Source organism: Piliocolobus tephrosceles, chromosome 4, assembly GCF_002776525.5.
Source record: "Piliocolobus tephrosceles isolate RC106 chromosome 4, ASM277652v3, whole genome shotgun sequence".
Taxonomy (NCBI): Eukaryota; Metazoa; Chordata; class Mammalia; order Primates; family Cercopithecidae; genus Piliocolobus; species Piliocolobus tephrosceles.
Genome location: NC_045437.1, coordinates 19,221,249 through 19,246,176, shown reverse-complemented (window position 1 = coordinate 19,246,176; position 24,928 = coordinate 19,221,249). Strand labels below are relative to the sequence as shown.

Here is a 24,928-nt window from a genome sequence, read left to right as displayed (position 1 = left end):
GGAGGGGGAGGGGGAGGGGGAGGGGGAGGGGGAGGAGGAGGAGGAGGAGGAGGAAGAGGAAGAAGGAGAGGGGGAATGGGTAAAGGAGAAGGGGAGGGGGAGATGGAGGTGAGAGAGAAAGGGAGGAGGAGAGGGAGAAGGGGAAGAAGAAGGAAGGAAAATAAAACACCAATAACCTGATTAAAAAATGGGCCTAGAACCTGAATAGCTGCTTCTCTAAAGAATACATACAAATGGACAATAGGTATGTATAAAGATTCTCAATGTCACCAGTCATCATGGAAATGCAAATCAAAACTACAGTATGATATACCTCATACCTGTCAGGATGGATATTTATGAAAAAAAGTCAATGACAGAAAAGTATTGTTGAGGATGTGAAGACATTTGAACCCTTGCACACTGTTGGTAGAAATGTGAACTTGCGTAGCATCTACAGAATATAGTATAAAGATTCCTCAAACATTAAAAGTAAAATTACTGCATGACCTAATGACTACACTTCTGAGTATTTATTTAAAAAATTGAAATCAGGATTACAGATAAATGTTAGCATTCCTATGTTTATTGCAGCAGTATTCACAATAGCTAAGATGTGGAAACAATCTAAATGTCCGTAGACAGAGAATGTAGAGAAAAATGTGGTTTATCATACAGTGGAATAGTATTTAGCCTTAAAAAAAGAGATCTTGCAGTATGCAAAAACATGGATGAATACTGAGGACAGTAGGCTGAATGAAATCAACCAGTCACTGAAGGGCGAATATAGTACTGCATGATTTCAATTAGATGAGGTATATAAAATAGTAAAATTCATACAATCAAAGAATGGAGTGGTTGTTACCAGGGACTAGGGAAGGTGAATGAGGAGTTGCTAATCAGCAAATATAAAATTGTCATAATGCAAAATGAATAAGTCCTAGAGATCCACTGAAAAACACTGTGTCTAGGAATAGCAGTGCTGTGTTGTGTAGAAATTTGTTTATAGGATAGATCTCATATTAAGTGTTCTTATCACAATAATAACAAAAATATATTTTCAACATTCACTAGATTAGACTTCTGTTTTCAGTATCATACCACTAAGGACAAATGATTGTCTCACTGAAATTATTTTTGTAGAAATTGTGCATTCACTTATCCATATAGTCTAACTATATCCTTGTATAGCATTGAATCACTATTAATTTAATCTTGTAGAAATTATTTTATTAAATTACATTTTAATTCAAGATTCCTGGGCCTCTGTTATTTATAATGTTTTGAATTTTCTATAATAAATTGCTCTAATAAGCTTTTTTAACTTGTGAATAAAACAATTATTAAAAACATGTTCATTATGCTTCTTAATATAAGCACTATAGAAACGGTTTCATTAGACATTTAATATCAGGACAAACTTTGGAAAGATGATATTTGTACCTATTAGACAATGAGAATATAAAATTAACAGTGCTTTAAAATTGTTAGCTATCTATCTATCTATCTGTCGATCTATCCATCTGTCAAGCTACTTGTGTACATACAGTTTTCTATTTGGATTGCATGAAATCACATTAATTCTTCTTCTAGTAATTATAGTTTTATATTGATTTAAAATTGAATATTAACTTGCCTGCTGAATACTACCACAGCAGAGTTCTAAGAATAAATTGGTTTTAAACACTTAGAGAACAATAATCACCACTGGCATATACAAAATATCAGTGTCTTCACCTAAAATATTAGGTGTCAAAATTAATGCTAATTCACAAATGCTGTTTACTTTTACATAGACATTTACTTTCTCATACTTCAATTCTGTAATCGATTTTTTAAAAATTTTATAACTTTATATTATTTAAAACTTTATCATGAAGCCACCTCAAATCCTTTTTAGAAGCTGATAGGGAATTTATGCTAAAGAAATATATAAATGCTTTCACTTTCTCTGACATGACTCTATATCTCACTATACTTGATAAAAATAATTATCTATATTCACAAATAGGCTATCCATTTTGTCTTGTTTTTCTGTTGAATTCCACATTTCCACACTTTTTGTTTCCACACTTTTATATTTGAACTTCGCATGTTACAATGCGGGGAAGAATAAATTGGGATTACACTAATGCTTGACTACTTCAGTTTTGGTTCAGAATCAGAATGAAAACTTGACCTCTCCTATAATTGTCTGTAGTTTAAGGGTTTAGAGCTAATAAAATATTTCATATTCAAATATATAAATCTTTTCATGCAAAGCATTTTACATACCTTTTAAAGTTTATATAAATCTAGTATTTAATTACTAAATACTCTACTTTTAAAATCTAAAACAGTCCATTTGATGCATTACCTAATATAATGTTCATTTGAATATGTGCTCTAAATATTTGTCTTTTTCTTGTAAGATTATTTCATGAACATTGTATTTAAATACATTTAATATGAAATGTCTTCCAGAACATTATCAACTATATGTTCCTGAGTCAGCTCAAGTTGGTTCAGCTGTTGGGAAAATCAAGGCAAATGATGCCGATACTGGCTCAAATGCTGACATGACCTACTCCATCATAAACGGTGATGGCATGGGGATATTCTCAATCTCCACTGACAAAGAGACCAGAGAAGGAATCCTTTCTTTAAAGAAGGTAAAAAGAACATACTTTTTGTGATTCAGGCAACTCACTCATCTTTTCCTGAATGGAAATTTGGCAGAGGTATGAATAATTCATGCTGTCAGGCCATTAGAATGATAAAATAGTGTCATTTTGTGATATAATTACATTTTAATTATTATTTGTCGACTGTTTAGATCTTTTCTTCAGAAAATATATTTTGCTAAGTTGGGAAGATCTGATGTAGACTACACTAACAATGTTTCTCTCCATCTTTGTTTGTTTGGTCTCTACTCTAATCTTCCTGAAATGTCCCAATGATAATAGTCAAGAATTAAATAAAAGTAATTTCAATGAAGTGCAAAGAATCAAAGCATCATCATAATAAGGCTATGGTGATTCTTTTATAGCCAGAGAGGATGGCCAAGGAGGCTGAGATATTTTCCATCTTAAAATGTACTCCAGGTGATTCTAGAGTAGAACTATTCAGAAAATAGGCTGAGATGTTTTATTCTAATGTGCCTACTGTAGACGTTGATGTGAGTCTGTCGTCTATGTATCTATTTATCTATCTATCCGTCTTATTAGCCACTTGTATACATATACTTTTCTATTTGGATTGTATGGTATCTCATTAATTCTTCTAGTAATTATAATTTTATATTGATTTAAAATTGAGTACTAACTTGTCTGTTGAATACTACCTTGGGGAAGTTCTAAGAATAACTTGATTTTAAACACTTAGAGAACAATAGTCACCACTGATATATATAAAATATCAATGTCTTCACCTAAAATATTTTCTCATTGTAAATTTTTTTTCTCAGATTGTCAAACATAGGTCAAGGTGATAATGAAAAGAGACAATTTGCATGTCTTTACTTAACAAATGTATTTATTTTGAGTTCCTTCAATGTGTCAGTTGCTATGTTCCACATGAGCTAAGCAAAGAATAAAAGGATAAGTGTGGAGCAAAGGCAGACTCAGCTCCTACATGCACACAGCTTCTAATCTGTGGACATGGACAGACATTAATCAAATATCGCATACATTCCTAGATTAATAATATGTTTTCTATGAAGAAGAGTTATATAGTGCTACAGGGGGAAAATCTAGAATATTTAATTGTTTCTGGCATTCAGTAATAGTTAAAGAGAGAATTGAAAGAAGCCTGGGGGTGAGTTAGGTATAGACTGTAAGGATGACTATTTCAGGAAGACAGAAAATGTACCAAGTGCCTGAGGTGAGTGAAACATGGCACATTTAAGGGATCAAAAATAATGTGACTGAATCCAGAGTAGAGGGAATGAGGAATGCGGTCAGTGGGTAAAAGACCACACAAGTCCTTGTTTAATTTTGCTAAATGGAAAGCCATTGAAGAGATATAAGAAAGAAGTGACTAGGTCTAATTTGATGTCAAGATTTCTGATTGCTAAATTAAGCAACATGATGCCAAGGCTGTGTGTTAACTTATCACTGCATTCCCAACATCTAGCATTTTTTTCTGACACAGAGTTGGCATTCAATAAATATTAGAGTAATTAATGGATGATGATGTGGATACAAAGGTGAGAAGAGGATTGCCTGCTTTTCATTTTATGGGTAGCTTCTTTACTTAAAATAATTCAGGTAAACAGGATTAATTTTTTCTAAAAGATTAATCCTGACAACTAGGGAACACTTATTTTAAGAGACAAGTGTGAAAATGAAGGAAATATAATCTTGGAGGAAATCTTCAAATAATAGGAGAGAATGTTGGCATTGAATATTCCCCAGGGATGCTGTTCAGGAGGTAGCTAATCATCAGAAAAGTGAACTGTTCTCAAAATTTAAAACAATTTTGGATTATAAAAATTAATTGGATTTGGCTAAAGGAAGTACAGGATTGACTGAGTGATTATCATTAGCAGGTTGTATTTGATCAGCTTTAGGGTAAGCGTCACATGGCAATGAGGAGAATGTATATTCTGTTGTTTTGGAGTGGAGAGTTCTGCAGATAACTGTCAGAATCTACCAAATAGGTATCTTCTGGAGCCAGAGCTGAGTTCAGGTCCTAAATATCTTTATTACTTTTCTGTCTTGATGATCTGTCTCACATTGTCAGTGAGGCTTTAAGTCTCCCACTATTATTGTGTGGGAGTCTATGTCTCTTTGAAGGTCTCTAAGAGCTTGCTGTTTGAATCTGAGTGCTCCTGTGTTGAGTCCATATATATTTAGTGTAGTTACTTCTTGTTGAATTGAACCCTTTACCATTATGTAATGCTCTTCTTTTTGTCTTTTTTGATCTTTTTTGGTTTAAAGTCTGTTCTGTCAGAAACTAGGATTGCAACCCCTGCTTTTGCCTGTTTTCCATTTGCTTGGTAAATTTTTCTTCATCCGTTTATGAGCCTATGAGTGTCTTTGCACATGAGATGGGTCTTTTGAAAATAGCATACCAATGGGTCTTGGCTCTTTGTCCAACTTGCCACTCTGTGTCTTTTTATGGGGACATTTAGCCTATTTACATTTAAGGTTAGTATTGCTATGAGTGTATTTGATCCAGTCATCATGATGCTAGCTGGTTATTTTGCACAGTTGTTTATATGTTTGCTTCATAATGTCACTGGTCTGTGTATTTCAGTGTGTGTTTTAGGCTGATAACAATTGTTCCTTTCCATCTTTAATACTTCCTTCAGAAGCTCTTGTAAGGCAGATATGGTGGTAATGAATTCCCTCAGCATTTATTTGTCTGGAAAGGATTTTATTTCTCCTTCACTTATAAAGCTTCTGGCCAGGGCAATCAGGCAAGAGAAAAATAAATAAAGGTATTCAGATAGGAAGAGAGGAAATCAAATTATATTTTTTTGCAGATGACATAACCCTATATCTAGGAAACTTCCTCATCTCAGCCCAAAACCTACTTAAGCTGATAAGCAACTTCAGCAAAGTCTCAGGATACAACATCAACATGCAAAATCACTAGCATTCCTATACACCAACAATAGGCAACCCTGAAACAAATCATGAATGAACTCTCATTCACAATCACCACAAAAATAGTAAAATACCTAGCAATATGGCTAACAAGGGAAGCAAAGGACCTATTTAAGAAGAACGACAAACCACTGCTCAAAGAAATCAGAGGTGACAAAAACAAATGAAAAACATTCCATGCTCATGGATAAGAAGGATCAATACCATGAAAATGGCCATACTGCCCAAAGCAATCTATAGATTCAGTGCTATTTCCATGAAACTATCATTAACATTCTTCACAGAATTAGAAAAAAAAAATTTAAAATTTATATGAAACCAAAAATCCTGAGTAGCCAAGGCAATCCTAAGCAAAAAGAAAGCTGGAGGCATTATGCTATATGATTTCAAACTATACTACAGTGCTACAGTAACCAAAACAACATGATACTGGTACAAAAAAAAAAAAGACACACAGACCATTGGAGAACAATACAAAACCTAGACATAAAGACTGCATACCTACCACCATCTGATCTTTGACAAACCTGACAAAAACAAGCAACGGAGAAAGGATTCCCTATTTAATAAATTGTGCTGGGACAACTGGCTAGCCATATGCAGAAAATTGAAGCTGACCCCCTTCCTTATACTACATATAAAAATCAATTCAACATGCATTAAAGACTTAAATGTAAAACCCAAAACTATAAAAATTCTAGAAGAAAAACCTAGGCAATACCTTTCAGTACATAGGCACAGGCAAAGATATCATGACAAAGAGGCCTAAAGCAATTGCAGCAAAAGCAAAAACTGAAAAGAATGTCTGTTAGGTTGGTGCAAAAGTAATTGCGGGTTTTCACATTGCTTTTAGTGGCAAAATCACAATTACTTTTGAACCAACCTAATAATTAAACCAAATAGCTTCTGCACAGCAAAAGAAACTATCAACAGGTTAAACAGACAAACTAAAAAATGGGAGAAGATTTGTGTAATCTATGCATCTGACAAAGCTCTGATATCCAGCATCTGTAAGTATCTTAAATATATTTTCAAGAAAAAAAAACAGCTTCATTAAAAAGTGGGCAAAGGACATGAACAGACAGACACTTCCCAAAAGATGACAGTTATGCAGCCAACAAACATGAAAAAAAGCTCAACATCACTGATCATTAGAGAAATGCAAATCTAAACCACAATGTGATACCATCTCACAGCAGTCAGAATGGCTTTTATTAAAAAGTCAAAAAACAACAGATGCTGACGAGGTTGTGTAGAAAAAGGAACGCTTTTATACTGTTGGTAGAAGTGTAAATTAGTTCAACCATTCCGGAAGACAGTGTAGCAATTCCTCAAAGACCTAGAGGCAGAAATACCTTTTGATCCAGCAATCCCATTACTGCGTATATACTCAAAGGAATATAATTCATTCTATTATAAAGACACATACACGTCTATGTTTATTGCAGGACTATTCACAATACTAAAGACATGGAATCAACCTAAATGTCCATCAGTGATAGACTAGGTGAAGATAATGTGGTGCATATATACCATGCAATACTATGCAGCAATGAAAAGGAACTAGATTAGTATCTATTGGGGGCCACTCCGAGGACAGCGGAGAATGAACAGACACAAGAGACAAACAGAGAACATGGCGGCCGCACCTAGAGCCTCCGCCTCACTTTATTTTTACTCCATAAACCCCACTCAGCAGAAATAACACAATGCAAAACAAACTTTCTGCACCCAGATGTAACCTTCTGCTTAGTTCCTTGTCTCTAAGCTTTTTCTTATTTGTCCGCCTTCTTGGCGCCTACTAGAGTTCATTAAAAGTTCAACTAGAGATAGTGTCCTTGACTACTGGAGTTCATTAAAAGTGCAACTAGCTAGAGATACCGTCCTTGAGCCTTATCTATTCTTAGCATATTGTTTTCAATGGCCCCTGCAGTATCCTTTGTGGGGACGTAGAGCTGAAGACCATTATTTAGGCAAATTAATGCGGGAACAGAAAACCAAATACCACATGCTCTGACTTATAAGTGGGAGCTAAATGATGACAATACACGGACGCATGAGGGGAACAACACACACTGGGGCCTATAGGAGTCGGGGGTGGGAGAAGGGAGAGGGTCAGGAAGTATAGATAAGGGATGCTGGGATTAATACGTAGGTGATGGGTTGATCTGTGCAGCAGACCACCATGGCACATGTTTACCTATGTAACAAACCTGCATATCCTGCACATGTGCCACCGAACTTAAAAGTTGGAAATAAAAAAATAAAATAAAATGCCTTAAGAAAAAAAAATAGTAGCAGCAACTAATATTTGTTAGAGTATTTCCTCTGTATCAAGACAGATTTTAAGCACATTGAAATATCTTGATTGAGTTAATATACCCATAATTATCTTTTTAATTCTTACTGTGACATTTTGAGAAAGAGAGTGTTATTATCCCCTCTTTATAGCTAAAGAAACTGAATCACAAAGTGATAAAAATAGTGCCCAAGTAGAAAGTCGACAGAAAACTGAACTGGAGTGTCTGTCTTCAGAGTCTGAACACTTACTCATGTTATATATTCAGATGGAAGATATATGATTATTCTCTGATACAATGGAGAGAGAAACTAATTGTGATGTGGTGGAGAGAGAATGGGAAGCAAAAATATGGGAGGAAAAAAATAGAAAAACACTGTCTTCTTGGAGAAGGTTCGTACCTTTGTGGTGGAGAAAGATTATAAAACAAATAAACAAGAACATAATGAAATAAATGTTTTAATTTTAAGTTGGAAAACAAGAGTGTTTCTATGCACAGGGATAAAACACTCAATACAGACAAGACAACAAGGATACTGATGTAGTCTAGGGATACTGAAGCGAGGATAAGTAATTTTAACAGATGCATTGTGGATAGAGATGAACCTAAGTAGAATCGAATCACAAGTGCACAGAAACAACCTAGGATAGTATACCTCCTTCTCTGAGGTTACCATAGGATAAGAGGTAGAAGCAAACAACTGTGGGTAAGTTTGCAATGATATATCAAGGATGTGTGTAGGTGCAGTGGTCGTGTTCCTGTGTATTAAGTCCTATTGTAGAAAACAACTTCATATTTGCAAAAAGTGAAAGTAACAGTGGATGGTTTGATTACACACATAATCTGAAGTATAACTATCAGTTGTAGAATTAAGGACAATGCGCATATTTTACCACCTTACATGGCTACAATTAATTAGAGGTCTGAAAAACAAAAGTAAAATTATATATGTTAATGTGTGTGCACATATTTAATTAATTTAATATTAATAGTTCATTCTATTTGGTACATATACACACAATGCCTATTTTTGAGATCAGAATTGTTTCAATTCTGTAAATGGTAGGCGATGATGTACTAAAAATATTCTTGACATTTAATAAGTTCAAATTGTCTTTCACTTTTTTCCTTGAATGTAATTTTTTGTTTGTTTGTTTGGAGATAGAGTCTTGCTCTGTCACCCAGGCTGGAGTGCAGTGCAGTGTGATCTCGACTCACTGCCACCACCTCCATCCCTAGTGCCAAAGTGATTTTTCCACTTCAGTCTCCCTGGTAGCTGGGACCACAGGTGAGCACCACCACACCTGGCTATTTTTTCTTTTTTCTTTTTCTTTTTTTTTTTTTTTTTTTTTGTATTTTTAGTAGAAATGGGGCCTCACCATGTTGCCCAGGCTGGTCTCTCACTCCTGAGCCCAAATGATCTGCCAGCTTCCGCCTCCCAAACTGCTGGGATTACAGGTGTGAGCCACTGCACCTGGCCTCCCTTGAGCATATTTTTTAATGTAGTCTAGATTTCCTCTGAGGTACGTACATGTTGCATTCATGTAATTTTTTGATCCTTCTGATTAGGATTATCAGTCTCAGAGTTATTTCATTGCTGTATGTTTTAGGACATAAATAATTGCAATTTGAAAAACCTATATACCTCAGTGGATTTTAACCTTCAAGAGATACTCATTCAGTTGGCAGAAAAAAAAAAAAAAAAGATAAAACAGTTCTTAAAAAGTTGTTCCTTATTTAATCTCTAAGGCAGTTCACTTTAGCCAGCTAGGCAGAACAGCTAATCTCCTCACAGATCGAAATCAGCACTGCTCTATAAATCCGCCAGCAGGACTGTCTGCACATTCCTGTCCATATCATTCGAAGGAATCAGAAAATTGCCAAGTTGAATTCACTGGTGCATGGTGTGGTACATTGTAAATACACTTTGATAACTTTCATTCATTGTTTAATGAAGCCTGGCTGGGTGGAAAGGGGGAAAAAGATAAGGATGAATGCAATTGGATGTACTCTCTTTCCTCTGACATAAACCTCTTGTAGCTAGGGATGTGCTTCTCCTTAGCAGCCTTTCTCAAAATCTCTTCTTATATGGCTCCTATTTGCACACTTTACAGAAGTAGATCCAAATATCGTTTTCTTTAGGTTTCTGATTCTATTTGGCTTTCTGATTTTCAGCAAATACTGTTGCTTTGTCATTTCCTTCTAACTAATTCAACTGTAAATACAATGCAAATTAAGTTAAGCCAAAAAATTTTAAACTCGTCTTTCAAGTCAACAAAGGGTGTTTGAAGATATAACCTTACTGTAAAATGAAATCTTAATCTGGGTCTTGTCATTTAGGAGATATATGACATTGTCTCAACTCTTTGAAGCTTCAGTTTTCTTATTTAAGCACTTTACAGGGTGATTATGGAAAACATGAAATGAGATGAAAATTGTGCTCTAAGCTATATCTGGCTAATAATTACTACTCCCTCAGTAATGACTACTATCTAATACAACCTCAATATCTTCTTTTTCCTTGTCTTCTTTTCTTCCTATTTTGCACCAGTTTTTAATTATACTTCCAGACCAATCCATGTGATGATTTTGCTGCCATCTTTATTTCATGTTATTTGATTTAACTGGAAGCAAACTAAGAATGAAATACCGTGTGTATATTACAACACAATGTACATACTGTCTTCATGTTTCTTGACAATCAACTTCCTCTTCCTGCTTCTTCAAGAGAAGAATTTTTTTAAGTTTACATTAAATATCGTATTTGTAGTACAACATTGTCAGGTATATTTCAGTCATAAATACATTTTTGATTGTCTTTTTAGTTTCACTTATCAAAATATGCATTTCTATAATTTCTCAATGTAGAAAATCTATCAGTTTTATTTTCCTCTTAAAGTTGTTGCTTCTGATAGGACAAGACTTTTCAAAAATTAATTTACTGTGAATGTACTGATAATTTGCCTGAGTGTGTATCTATGTGTACCACAAATCTGTCCCTGCCTATAGGAGACATAAAACACGTTCATAACCAAGTACTGTGTATTTTTAAGATTTCCATACCCCACCATGGGTAAAAGATTATTAAACCCTTTGTATTTAACACATGATTTGAGATGGGTCTTAAGAGTAAACACTACAAGTTGTAAGTTTGTTTTTAAAAGTTTAAGTAAATTATAAGATAAAAACATGAAATACGTTCAGCTACAACCATACTGGATTTATTCTACATACTATATTTCTGGTCTTTTAGTGGATTGTGTTTATTGAGGATTACATTGTCATTCCTTTGACTTGCATTTAGTAACAGAATAACGATCGAATGTTGTTTACTAACAGATTTTAAAATTTTTAGACTTTGAACACAAAGAGTAATAAGTGAGTCATCCCAACCCATTGTGAATAATCACACACAGGCAAACACATGATCACACACTGTAAATAAGAAACAATAGATTTCTAATTCTAATGAACTGCTTACAAAATACGAACATTGCTTAGGGATATCATTATCAAAAAAAAAAAAAAAACTCAACTAAGTTTCTGCTTTATATTCTTATAAGGTTCTAAAGTCTGAAAAGTTATTCTTTTCCGCCACAGCCGACAGAGAGAGGAATCCAAGTTTCAATTCAGTAAAATCTATTACAATATTTCGGATGACTTTGACACAGAAATGCTATTGGGTAAATTGTTTTTCATGCTGTTCATCTATAGGCCTAATGATAGGCCTGGAGTAATAAATCATTTGAAACTTCATTGAAAGTTAACTGATTCCTAAAATACAGTTCAGTGCAGTATTTGGAAACTAATGATCTGATGAAACATCTTGATAAATTAAGCTATATGGATGCATGGGCTGTTGGTTAGTTTGTACATGTGTGGATATATTTAATTATTTATGTCATATATACACATACACATGCACACATATGCACAAAAACACATAGATATACATATACACACATATATGAACTTATGTATAATTATATATAAATAATAAGCATACTTTCAATATAATATATTGTATACTTAAGCTATTTGAAATGAAAGAACTTTGCATTTATTTGTCCAGTGTTCAAATGACAGAAAGCAAACATGTAATATTTATTTGTATCAATGCCCTTAGAATTATACACAATGAATAAGAATTACTTTCTTCTGTATAGACAAATGTATGATGAGAAAGCTTATGCACATACTCTGGTTTCCGCAGACTGTCCATCATCCAGGCCAGACCTCTGACAAGGGCCACAAAGCATATCATAATACAAAAGCCTAGCTGGAGAAACAGAGCTTAAATTCATACAATTTTTCCTGTGTTTTAACAAAATACCATAATATAAGTTAAATACTTTTCCTGAAAACAAAAAAATAATAGTAATGTCAATCACTATTCCCAGTCTAGGCCATTTTATTTAATGATTCAAATGACAATTTTATGTATGAAAATGTTGATATTGACCCTGTCTACCCATTCTTGTAACTAAAATCTGGATGCTGGTGCAGTATAGGAAGTATAGGAATCAAAAGAAGAGGTCATAAAGAGTCTCTTCTCTTGCTTAGGAGAATAGAATTTTAGAACCTCTCTGAACTCTAAGAATAATTGACTCATACGGCAACTTGGCTAAATAGTATTTTCAATATCCTTGTATTTATAATCATTATATAGTTCCAGAGAAGAATATAATAGGGTGATTTAAAGAATAATAGAAGTGATTAATGAGAAACCATTAAGAAGTCCTGAATATGTAAATCTGGCTGGAAAATGAGTGATAGAAAAGCGATAACTAACTACAGTAATATGAAATGGATTAATGTTAGAGGAGAAAGTACTACTTTACAAGTTAGAAAGAGCAATGATATGTAAAAGTAATTAGTAGGAGTTACAGGATGAAATCAAGAAACTAAAATTTAAAATGGAAATCAGTATCAACGCATTAATAGTGAGCTGTTAAATTAGGATATTGAGCAGTAGCTAAAGAAAAGTAAGAGAAGCCCAATTGATTGGGGAAGTAAAAATTATGCCAGAATAAACACTTCTAGCAAGGGCTGAGAAGATAAACAATTTTATCAACAGCATTTTAGTTTCTTAGCTTATGCCATCTGTGAATTAAAGAAATTACAAAGGTACTCAGAGTTCTAGGAGTTAGATTTAGTGAACTTCTCAGTTCATTTTTAACTTAATAATAAATACTTGAAAAGATGATGATGAAGGTATCTTTTAATGGTGAAGATATTATATTCCACTAAACATTTTGTTTATCTTTATCATCAAAATGAAACATTGTATTACACTACTTATTTGCTGTTTAGATTTCCACCAGGATGACGTAGTGCTTAAGGACACAACTTATACACTTTTTCTGCCTGAGTTTAAATCCCAAATATATCACTTACAGACTGTTGTCCATAAGGAGTTTCTTAACTTTCCTATGCCTTAGTTCCTTCATTTGTAGATGGGAACAATTGCACCTCACAGAAGTGTTGTGAAGATTAAATAAATTAATATATGTTAATTGTTTAGGGCATAGGTCAGTGTTATTATATTTCAAAAATAATATTAAAAATTTTATCCACCAAATCTAAACCGTGTAATAGTACCTTTTTGTACTCAGAAAATAGCTGTATTTGAGATGGAGAAAGAGCTATTAATCAAATTCCATGTGCTAGGAATTATTTTAGATACATGAACTATGAAATGAGCTAGATAATATTCTTTCTCTTATGGAAAACTGAGTAGACATGATATATTGTTATAATACAAGATGTCAGCCCATACTAACTGTTAATAATATAGGTTTGCTTAAATTGTTATGAATTTAGAGATTAAAAAGAACCAATTTTTCAAAGATGAGAAGAGGTCAGTGAAATATTTGCATGGGAAATTATTTTGAAACATCTGTGGCCTTTGGATACTCAAGAAAATAAATTCAGCCAAAGGTTTTATATCCACCCAGATTGTCTTTAAAGTATGGAGATTACAGCCAATAAACCTTGAACATTACAATATGCTAATTACCTTAGTTTGATTATTACACATTGTATATATATGTCGATAGTTTACATTCGTATCCCATACCTCATAAATATGTATAATTATTGTGTCATTAAAAATAAAATGAAACTAAAAAAATATTCTGACCAGATGGAATAATCTACCTAAATATTAGTTAGCACCTTTAATTGGTATCAATATAAAATTCTGTATTTAGAAACAATAAATAATTATATCTCTTGGGGGGGGAGTGGAATGAAGGATATTTTCTTGGGAAGTAATGTATCTTTCCAAGAAATACTTGTGAGTACTAATGGGTAATGACTGTGGGTAATGACTGTGATTAACATCAGGATCAGGGTAATTGGTCAAAATGTAAACATAGGCCTTGAAAAGTGTAGAAACAATATCTCTTTTCCTAAGAAAATAAAATTGTAAGCTAAAAATAAAATTTGTTAGTAATAACTAAGAATGAAAAAGTATAAGTCTGAGCTAAAAGTCAAATATAAGATCTATAAGCATTACCAAGAGCACAAAAGTAAACAAAAATTAAAAATTACAAATATTTAAGAGAAATGAGAGGAGATGGAAACAGTCAATTTTATTTTAATTGCTATTTATTGTATGATGATAACACAGTATTACCTAAATTTATAAGAATGGAGATAGTCACTAGAAAAATATATAAACAAAAATAGAACTTCACACAAGGAAACCAGTTGTATCTAAAACAAACAAAAAAATAAGACAATAATAAAAATCCACATACATAAAAAGGAAACTAAGATATATGATTTCAGTGCCCACAATGATGGGATCCAAACTGAAATCATAAAAAGAAAGAACAGAAAAACACTTTACAATCCTAAAGTGAGCCATTCACTGTGAGTATGAATCTCTCTGTTGCACATTACTCACTAACATTCACAAAGAAGAAATCACAATATATACAAAGAGCTATGTCTATAAGCAGAATGGTAAAGGGTTATAGCTCACAAATTTCAGTCCATGATAGATAAAGTATTTTAAAATGTGAATAATTGAATAATGTAATTAATAAGGAGGTTGATATATTTAATCATTCTCTGCATTCTGATGCTGTATCATTTAATTCAAGTGCCTATAGAATATTTAGTAAAACTGACTACATATTAGTCTTCAAGACTATCTCATTAAAGGACTCAAAGTAAAATAGTACACATATAATGCTAAAGACAACTAAAGACATAGACCAAATACAACTAAAAATTAGTGAAAAACATCGGAAAACAAAAAATGACCTTAATCTGAAAATGTATTAACTGCCACAACCACAACCTTCTACTTCAGGAATTCTCAAATCACAGAAAAAAACAAAAAACAAAAACAAAACAAAACAAAAAAAAAAGCAGAATGTCTAGGAAAAAATAACTATAATAAGAAAGAACATATATGGAAATTATGGAATACAAATTAAGTGCTTCTGAAAGTATATTTGTAATTCTAAACATATCAAAGACATAGACTAAAAAAGAATAATATTAGATGAGTTAAATATGTAACTAATAATGGAGAATAAAAGAAGAAAATGAATAAAGACTAGTAAACAAAAATATAGATTCAAACCTGATTTTCTGGAAGGAAAGTTTAAAAAATAAACCTAAACTAATCTTAATCTTTTTAAGATACATGAAAAGACATAGAAAATAAGCAACTTGAAAACATTATAACACTATTTTCTTAATTCTACACAAGTAAATTTAATATGAAGGATTTTGAGGGAAGATTGCTAAAAGCAACTTCAAAGAAACAGAAAACACACATAAACTGATTTCAGAAAAAGAAAATGAGAAGCTTGTGAGTTTTCTCTAAATATATCAGACTCAATAATTCACTAAGGAATTCTATCAAACCTGAAAGGGCACATAACTGCAATGCTATTTAAAGCTTTCAACACACAGAAAAGAAAGAAAATTTCAACTATGTTTCTATATAAAGCAGACAAATTTACATTCGTTTCCTAGGAATGCTCTTACAAATGACCATAAACTAAGCAACTCCAGAAACCAGTGTGCTGTCTCACAGGCCTGGAGGCCAGAATTCTGGAATCAGGAGTCCGTTGGACGCACTTCCTCTTTCCTTGGTAAACTTTAAGGACCTGCCCATTCCTTGCCTCTTCCAGCTTCTGAAGGCTCCAGTGGCTCCTCAGCTCATGGCCACATGACTTCTCTCTCTGCCTCTGTGGTCATATGACCTCATCACAGTTTCTCTGCCAAATCTCCCTTGGCCACTCTTATAATCTAAATTTAACACCTACGTAAATAATTGACGATTATCACCTCTTGTTATAGTGTACTATGTAAGTTACTTGCATGATTTTCCATATTCGTATTTGTTGCAGGGTTACCATTAGGCCACTATAGCCAGTCTCCACAAAAGCCATGTCCTTCTCATGTGTACAGTAGTATTTACCCCATCCCAACATCCCTAAAATATCAATCTATAACAAAATCACTTCTAAGTCCAAAACCTTATCTACTTATCATCAGGTCAACATTTCTAAAGTCATCATCTCAGTCTCAATCTCATTATCTTAATCAGGTGTGGGTGAAACTCTAGATAGTTTGAATCCTGGGACAAAAATCTTCATCCGTGGACCTGTGAAATTAGAAAACAAATTATCCTTATCTAAAATACAGTGGTAGGAGAGGCATAACATAACTGTGATAGACACTGACATTTCAACAAGGGGAAAAAGGGAAGAAATAAAAAAGTAACAAGCTCTAAATATGTTTAAAACCCAGCATGGAAAATTCCATTAGTTTTCTTTTTTCATAAGTTTTATTTAATATTTAATTGACAAATAATAATTATATTTATTATGTACAATGTGATTGGTACATATCTGTTACTTCAAATATTTATCATTTACTTGTGATGAAAACATTTAAAATTCTTTTAGAAGTTTTGATAGGTACTATGCATTATTATTACCTATAATCACTGTGCCATATATGGAATACCAGAACCAATTCCTCCTACCTAACTGTAACGTTGTACCCATTAACCAATGTCTCCCCTTTTCCTACTCACCTCTCTATTCCCAGCCTCTGGTAACCACCATTCTACTTTCTACTTAAATGAGTTTGACTTTTAGATTCCATATGTAACTAAGATCGTATGGTATTTGTCTGTCTGTGTCTGGCTTATTTCAATAAACATCCACACATGTTATTAAAAATGATGGAGTTTTTTTTTTTTAAATAACAGACTAAATAGCATTCTACTGTATATCTACACCACCATTTTTTAAAATCCTTTTATCCATTGATGAATACTTTGTTTTTTTCCCATATCTTCTCTAATGTGAGTAATGCTGCAATTAATGTAAGGGTGTAGCCATGTCTTTGGGATACTGATGTCAGTTCCTTTGGCTGTATACCCAGTCGGGGGATTGCTGGATCCTATGGGAATTCTACTTTCGGTTTTTCGAGGAACCTTCAAACTTTTTTCCAAAATGGCTATACTAATTTACAACACCACAAATACTGTGTTTCCTTTTCTCCACATCCTTGCCAATACTTGTTATCGTTCATGTTTTTGATGATAACCACTGCAAAAGGCATGAGATGATATTTCACTGTGGTTTTAATTTGTACTTCTCTGAGGTTTAGAGATGTTGAGGAATTTTTCATATACATGTGGCCCAGTTGTATGTCATCTTTTGACAAATATCTATTAAGTGTTTTGCCCATTTTTAGAATAGAGTGATTTGTATTTTTTTTTTTATTGAGTAGTTTGAGTTCAATCGTTGTTTTAGATATTGGCCCTTCCTTATCTGATGTACAATTTTCAAATATTTTCTTCAAATCGTGTGTTATTCTTCACTCTTGTACTTGGTTTCTTTGCTATGAAGAAGTTCTTTGTTTGACGCATTCCCACTTGTCTATTTTTGCTTACTTTGCCTATTTTTTTTGAGTTATAGACAAGTATCTCAGCCTAGAACAATGTCATGAAGGTTTCCCCTCAATGTCTTCTTCTAGTAGATTTATCATTTTAGGTTTTACGTTGTCTTTAATCCATTTCAAGTTAATTCTTGCACGGCTCAATACTTTGCTCTCTGAGTCTGTAGCTCTGCTTGCCCCTGCCCCTATGTTGTGCATAAAGTACCCGAAGTCTTTTGTGTTTCCTCAGAAAGAAATCTTTATCACCTATAACTGCAAAGTTATGATTTCTGGACGCCAAACCTGGAGTTTCATCCTGCAAGTGGTTGAATTACAATATAAATTGAGTATCCAATCGTGTAGGGGTATCTTTCTTCTGGGACATGCTAGGGCAGCCACAAAAACTGAAAAAAGTGAGGAATCGATTCTCTAGAGCTCCATGAGAGAGTGTGGTTCTCCCACATTTCTGTCACTAATTAAGTCACTAATATGGGAAGTCTCCCATATTAAGGGAACTTCAGAACTTCAAGGGAATTTCTGTTGTCATAACCCAACTTGTTTGTGGCAATTTGTTATGTCATCCCTATGAAACTAATATAGTAGGATTAACAGAAAATAATAAGCCAATACAATATTAAGCAACATTAAGCAGCTTCACTTATCAGAACAATTCTAAGCCATTGCAGTAAAACAAAACACATTGCAAGGGGGATGATTCCAGGAATGCTCAGATAGTTCAGGGATAGACAAGTAATTATGCTAGACTGAAGCATAGGAAATTATCTTTTGTATATGTCATCATACATTTTTGATATCAACAATTTCATATGAGTAAAAACTAACTTTTAGACAATTTAAAGGACAGGAGTTGCGAATACATACCCAAGTTATACTTGCTGGTGGTTTCTCTCTTCCCTACCAAGTGAGTTTGATACCAGCCACCATCATCACCATGGTGAATGTTGGAATATCAATGAATCCTAATGAGCATTGTCAAATAAAATACAGGACATCTACTTAAATTCTAATTTTAAATAAATAACCAATAAATTTTTCTACAACTATGTTTCTTGTGATAATTGACAATTAATATACTAAAAACCCTACAGTTTATCCTAAATTTAAATTTAATTGGGCATCCAGTAGTTTAAATGATTGAATTTAGCAACACTGAAAATAGCACTCATTAAGTATGAACATCAATGATATGGTTTGTTTTTTGTTTTGTTTTGTTTTGTTTTTTTGTCTCGCTCTGTCATCCAGGCTGGAGTGCAGAGGTGTGATCTCAGCTCACCTCAGCCTCTGACTCCTGGGTTCAAGCCATTCTCCTCCCTCAGCCTCCTGAGTAGCTGGTACTACAAGCGTGCACCACCACAGCTGGCTAATTTTTGTATTTTTAGTAGAGATGGGGTTTCACTGTGTTAGCCAGGATGGTCTCAATCTCCTGACCTCGTGATCCGCCCACCTTGGCCTCCCAAAGTGCTGGGATTACAGGCATGAGGCACTATGCCTCGCCCAGAATTTTTTTTTTTTTTAACTTGCAAAGCACAGAAGACAACTTTAATAGTTTATGCAACGATTTAAAAGGTGTGGAAGATGGGTACCTGAGTAGTTTTCCCAGAGTTACAGTAATAGAAAAATAATGATTATAATACTAATACTATAAATACCATTTTTGCTGGATAAAACCAAATAATAAAATAATTTATATTATATATAACTCTAAAATATCCAGGCATAAATACATGAGTATAATTTTCTCCCAGTTTCCTGGTACCAGCAATACAACCTCACTAGCTTTTCTTCACAAATGAGGTTGTTTAAATATTTCCAGTTGTATTAATTCAACTGCTTCTAAATTCCTGTCCCAACCTAAAATAATCTACTCATTTCTTCATGGCTCCACATAGTTTCCATCCATCCATCTGTCAGTTCTGGCAAACAAGACCCTCAAAATGATTACTACTGCCCTGGAGTAGTAAAATATATATTAGATGATCATCAACATGAAACCACATGTCCTCAGAAACAGCCTGCACCGTAGCAGTAGGTAGGTTAGTATTGAGGCAAACGACACCTAACTTGCCAGGGGATCTGCTAAGAAATGGAATAAGACATGTGTGTCATCTTGGTTGCACAGCTTGATGATAATATCAGATATGACTGGAGGTGGCCCAAATCCCTCCACAAATTCCATTGAAAAGTCCAAAAGATGTAAAGTCTACAATAATAAATAAGTGGAGGTGATTGTTTTAAAATCCAGTGTTACTGTGAGAAAGCAATGCTAAGCATTCCTTGAAAAGTATGTAATTCTGATTTTTAGTTTGAAAGTCTTAAATACCCATATTCAATGAGAATAACCTTAGACATCATAAAGCCTACCACGTGCAGCAGGTTAAACTCCAAAAATTATAGACATTGATCTAAAACTAACAGTAAACCCACCAGGTATTCATATTTCCATGAGCAGGATGCACGATTCTGACTGCCCAGCTCCTATAAGCCAAGAGGGACCATTTTTGTCTACCCAGTTACTGATAGGCAGCAAGTATGTACCATTTATAGGATGAGTTATTTAAATTTTGATGGGGCTTATTGATAAATTAGTCATAGACAAATTCTTACTTATTAATGTAAAGGAGGAAGGAGTCAAGGAAAGAAAAAGTTTGATGTGTGGATCCGATTAAGAGTATGCAACTCCTCGGCCAGGCACGGTTGCTCATGCCTGTAATTCCAGCACTTTGGGAGGCCAAGGTGGGCGGATCACGAGATCAGGAGATCGAGACCAGCCTGGCTAACACGATGAAACCCCATCGCTACTAAAAATACAAAAAATTAGCCGAGCATGGTGGCGGGTGCCTATAGTCCCAGCTACTCTGGAGGCTGAGGCAGGAGAATGGCGTGAACCCAGGAGGTGGAGCTTGCAGTGAGCCTTGATCTCGCCACTGCACTCCAGCCTGGGCGACAGTGTAAGACTCTGTCTCAAAAAAAAAAAGGAAAGAAGAGTATGCAGTTCCTCAGACAAGATAGGTATTAGTTATTTCATCAATTTATTTCTAGTGTGGATACCTTAGGGAAAAAATGACTTCCAATTGATAGGTTGTAAACTTCAGAAGCAAATAACTCCTTGAAAAATACGTAACCTGAAAATCATAATGTTTGTGTCATATATATCAATGCAGGTGGATTGTATATATGATCAACTTCTGAAAATTTGAATTTTTAAGATATAAAGATACATACATTTTGGAAACTGGTAAAATATTGTAGTGGTTTATCCTCATCAGTGTCCCTGTGATCCTAGTTTTCTAGGTGAACTGGTAAAATATTGTAGTGGTTTATCCTCATCAATGTCCCTGTGATCCTAGTTTTCTAGGTTCTTAATATATGGTTTGGAAATGAAATGGTATTTTGCCTCTTGTGGAATCTCCAACCCCGAGAAGGCCAATTTTCCAAGGCACTTCAGAAACATTGGGGAACTTATTCTAAGTATTATGGTACTGAGCATTCTGTTTACAGGATCCTGATAAGGATCCTCTTTCTAGTTAGCTTTTGCTTGGTTGCTATGAACTGAAGGGATGTTTCTTCCTTCAAAATTCACATGTTGAAATCTAATCCCCAGTGTGATACGATGGTATTTGGAGGTGAGACCTTTGGGACATAATTAGGTAATTAGAGTGAAACCTTTGTGAATGGGATTTGTGTCTTTGTAAGAAGAGACGAGGGAGAGATGGTTTCTCTGTTGTGTGAGGATACAGCAAGTAAGAGGCTGTCTGCAAACCAGAAAGAGGATGCCTACCAGACACCAGCTCTGAAAGGAACGTTAATGTTAGACTTTCCAGTCTTCAGAAGTGTGAGAAATAAATGTTGTTTAAGCCACCCAGTGTATGGTATTCTGTTATAGCAACCTGAATTGACTATGATATTGACCCTTAATGTAAAGGACAATGCCTGAATTTCTCCACAGGGAATGACCATTCTCTTCCTGCTAGAAAAAGAAACTTTGAGATTGAAGCAGGCTTGTACAAAATCAGTGGCATAAATAGAAATGACAATTCTCTATTCTGCTGCTTCTCACAGATCTTTAACAGGAAGACCAGCATCAGTGGACACTTCACCCAGTTTAAAATGAAACACTGGTCTCTGAATCACCTTCACTCGCCTCACCATGGGAACTTTTAACTTTTAAAACAACATCTGTTCATCTTGGGTTCACACAGCCTTTTATATCCATCATGCTAAACACTTTCCAAATGTTTAGTTCTTATCTGAAGAAGTACTTCCTCTTGAAAACATTACCTAGGGTCCTCACACATTCCTGAATCTGAGTTTGTATTCTTCCTATTGATAGGTCCATAATATCGAATACATATTATTGCACTAAATACAAAATGCTGAGGTTCCATTTATGCCTTAGATGTTATTATTAAAATAATCTTCATAATCTGTTTTAGAACAAAGCTAGTATGACTTATCTCTATCTCAATTCTTTTATTCTAAAAATGAAAAAATATAATGCGTATTTGAAAAGTAATGAAAGTCATAATACTGGAAATCTTATTTTTTCCCCACAGCCACTGAACTATGAGAAAAAGAAGTCATATACCCTCAACATAGAAGGAGCAAATACACATCTTGATTTTCGCTTTTCTCACCTGGGTCCTTTTAAAGATGCTACCATGCTGAAGATCATTGTTGGGGATGTAGATGAACCACCACTCTTTTCCATGCCTTCTTATGTCATGGAAGTCTATGAAAATGCCAAGATCGGGACCGTCGTTGGCACAGTTTTGGCACAAGATCCTGACAGTGCTAATAGCTTAGTAAGGTATGGCATGCTTCAATCGTTTAGACATATAAAGATTTTTATGCCTCTCACAGTAATTAAACATTAATAAAATTACACTTAAAATGCTCTATTTCTACGTTGTTTTCTGTGAATGTACTTAAATTATAATATTAATTGATTTTTATCTGAGTAGCTTAGCAGATGGATTTTTGTCACATTAAGAACATATTTTGCTATCTCTATGAATGTCTTATTGGCCACACGTTAATTTTTCCACTTGACTTAATGGATGTGAGTGTAATTGATTGAGAAAATTGTTGTAGAGCTATTTAATCACAAACTGGAGAATCTATTGGTCCCTTAATGATAGGAAGTGTAGATATAGCACAAAATGTGATGATCTGGGGATAATACTCATCTCTAACTGACTCTGGTTCCTTTGGTCAGCCTAGCTGTGTCACTTTCTCTTTATATGTAAAAGTGGAAAAATAATGTCTGTGTCTCAGAACTATTGTGAGGATGCATGAAGCAATGTGCATAAAGCACCCAGCAAAGCGGCCTGCACCTAGTAGTCAATCAATAAGTGCTAACTTGTCAAAGACAGTATAAGATGCAAAAAACTTTGAATACAGGAAAATCAGTAAGTAGACTCTATTATGTCTACTTACTAGCAGAGTGATCTTTTACAGTCATTCAACCACGTGGAATGTCAAATTCCAAATATGTGAACAAAGAATAATAATGCTACATAAATATGTTGATACTATTCAGTTAGATTAGAATAAAGGACTTAACACATTGCCCAGCATATAAGTGATCACTGAATAATATTTGTATTATTTTAGTACATCATGCTGGAGAGATAATTAGAGCTTTTTCTGCATCATCCAAAGAGATTTTTTTGTGTGCCTCATTTATAACAAAATCAGAAAGGCTGTGTACATGTGTAAAACTTCTTAGATATCCAGTATTTATACGCATGGAAATCCTGTCTCTAGAAAGGTTAAAATCCTTAATAATCTTTCTATTTTTTACCATGAAGTCCTTGGTTTTCATTCACTTAACAAAAGCTAATATTCTAAATAGTCTCCTCAGTATCTATGGAATATTTGTAAAAGCTCTGAATTTTCTTTTTCATAAGCATGACTGTTTCAGTTAAAAATAATCCCCCTAGCACCCATGCAGGTAGTGAAACAATTTTCTGTGTACAAATGTGTATATTCAACAATCCTACTCCATCTTCAAGTGCAGAAACTGTATCCTGTCACACTAACAGCAAGAGCTAGATAATGCTTGAAGAGGGAGGGTTGGTAAACTATGTAAAATAATATGCGTAAACCAAGTTACAAAAATCAATCTCTAACTAAGGAATAGAAATCTAAGTTAACATGTTTCATTGCTCATCCAAAGGAAAGCCCATTTTGCTTCAACGTTCCATAGAATACCATGTTTTTAGTTATACTTTGGACCCCAAACAGTAAGTATAATCTGTTCAGGTTTTTTAAAAAAAAGGTAGCACCATAAAAGATCTGTACAAATGAGACTTTCTTTACCAAAAGTACCCAATATCTTTTGGGAATAGAGATGCTTCATGATATAAATTCACTGTGAAAAAATTAAATAAACATTGACAATATATTTTTAATTAAATTTGATACTAATGATAATTTCTGTAATTCTTAATTAAAAGAACAGGAAGTCCAACCATTCATGTTTAATTTATATTTTATTAATACAAAAATGTTGTATGTTTTGGGAGATACATGTGATAATTTGACAAATTCATATAATCAAATCAGGGTAGTTGTGAAATTCATCACCTTATATATGTATTGTTTCTTTACACTGAGAACATTCATATCATTATCTTCTGGCTGTTAAAATGTACAATCCAGTGGGTACCAATATATACATTTAGATGGAAGAAATAGAACCTAGTGTTTGATAGATCAGTAGGGTGACTATAGCAATCACTTTTAGACTATGTTTTAATCACTTGTAATGTGCAATATTGCAGTAGTCCTCTTGATAAAGAATTATACATGTGCACACACACACAGACACACACACACAGCATCTTGAACTCCAGGGAAGAAATAGATGTGGAAAAAATGTGCATTGTATATCATGCATAATTCTGCATGGAAGAAGAATGAAATATCTGGGTCCTGTAGCCCAGCCAAGTTGACATGTACAATTAACCATCACACTGTGTTTAGGATAATAATGGTCTGAGGGAGGTGTGCGTGGAGAATGTATTCCAAAACTTTCTGGAGGCAATGAGCTGAGGAAAATTGAATTGAGGCTCATAATCCAATTAGAAATTACAGAAATGAAGAATGAAGGAAAGA

The 24,928-nt window shown here is 33.9% G+C and overlaps 1 protein-coding gene across 9 annotated transcripts in view; it reads left to right on the top strand.

Annotated features, from left to right (window-relative positions):
* CDH18 (cadherin 18) overlaps positions 1-24,928 on the top strand; it is a 1,101,027-nt gene that overhangs the window by 970,903 nt on the left and 105,196 nt on the right. For all 9 annotated transcript variants that reach the window (XM_023218216.2, XM_023218208.2, XM_023218214.2 and 6 more), the window contains 2 exons: positions 2,443-2,630; positions 22,363-22,616. In XM_023218216.2, the coding sequence (XP_023073984.1) occupies positions 2,443-2,630; positions 22,363-22,616 (442 nt within the window). The remainder of the gene's footprint in view (positions 1-2,442; positions 2,631-22,362; positions 22,617-24,928) is intronic.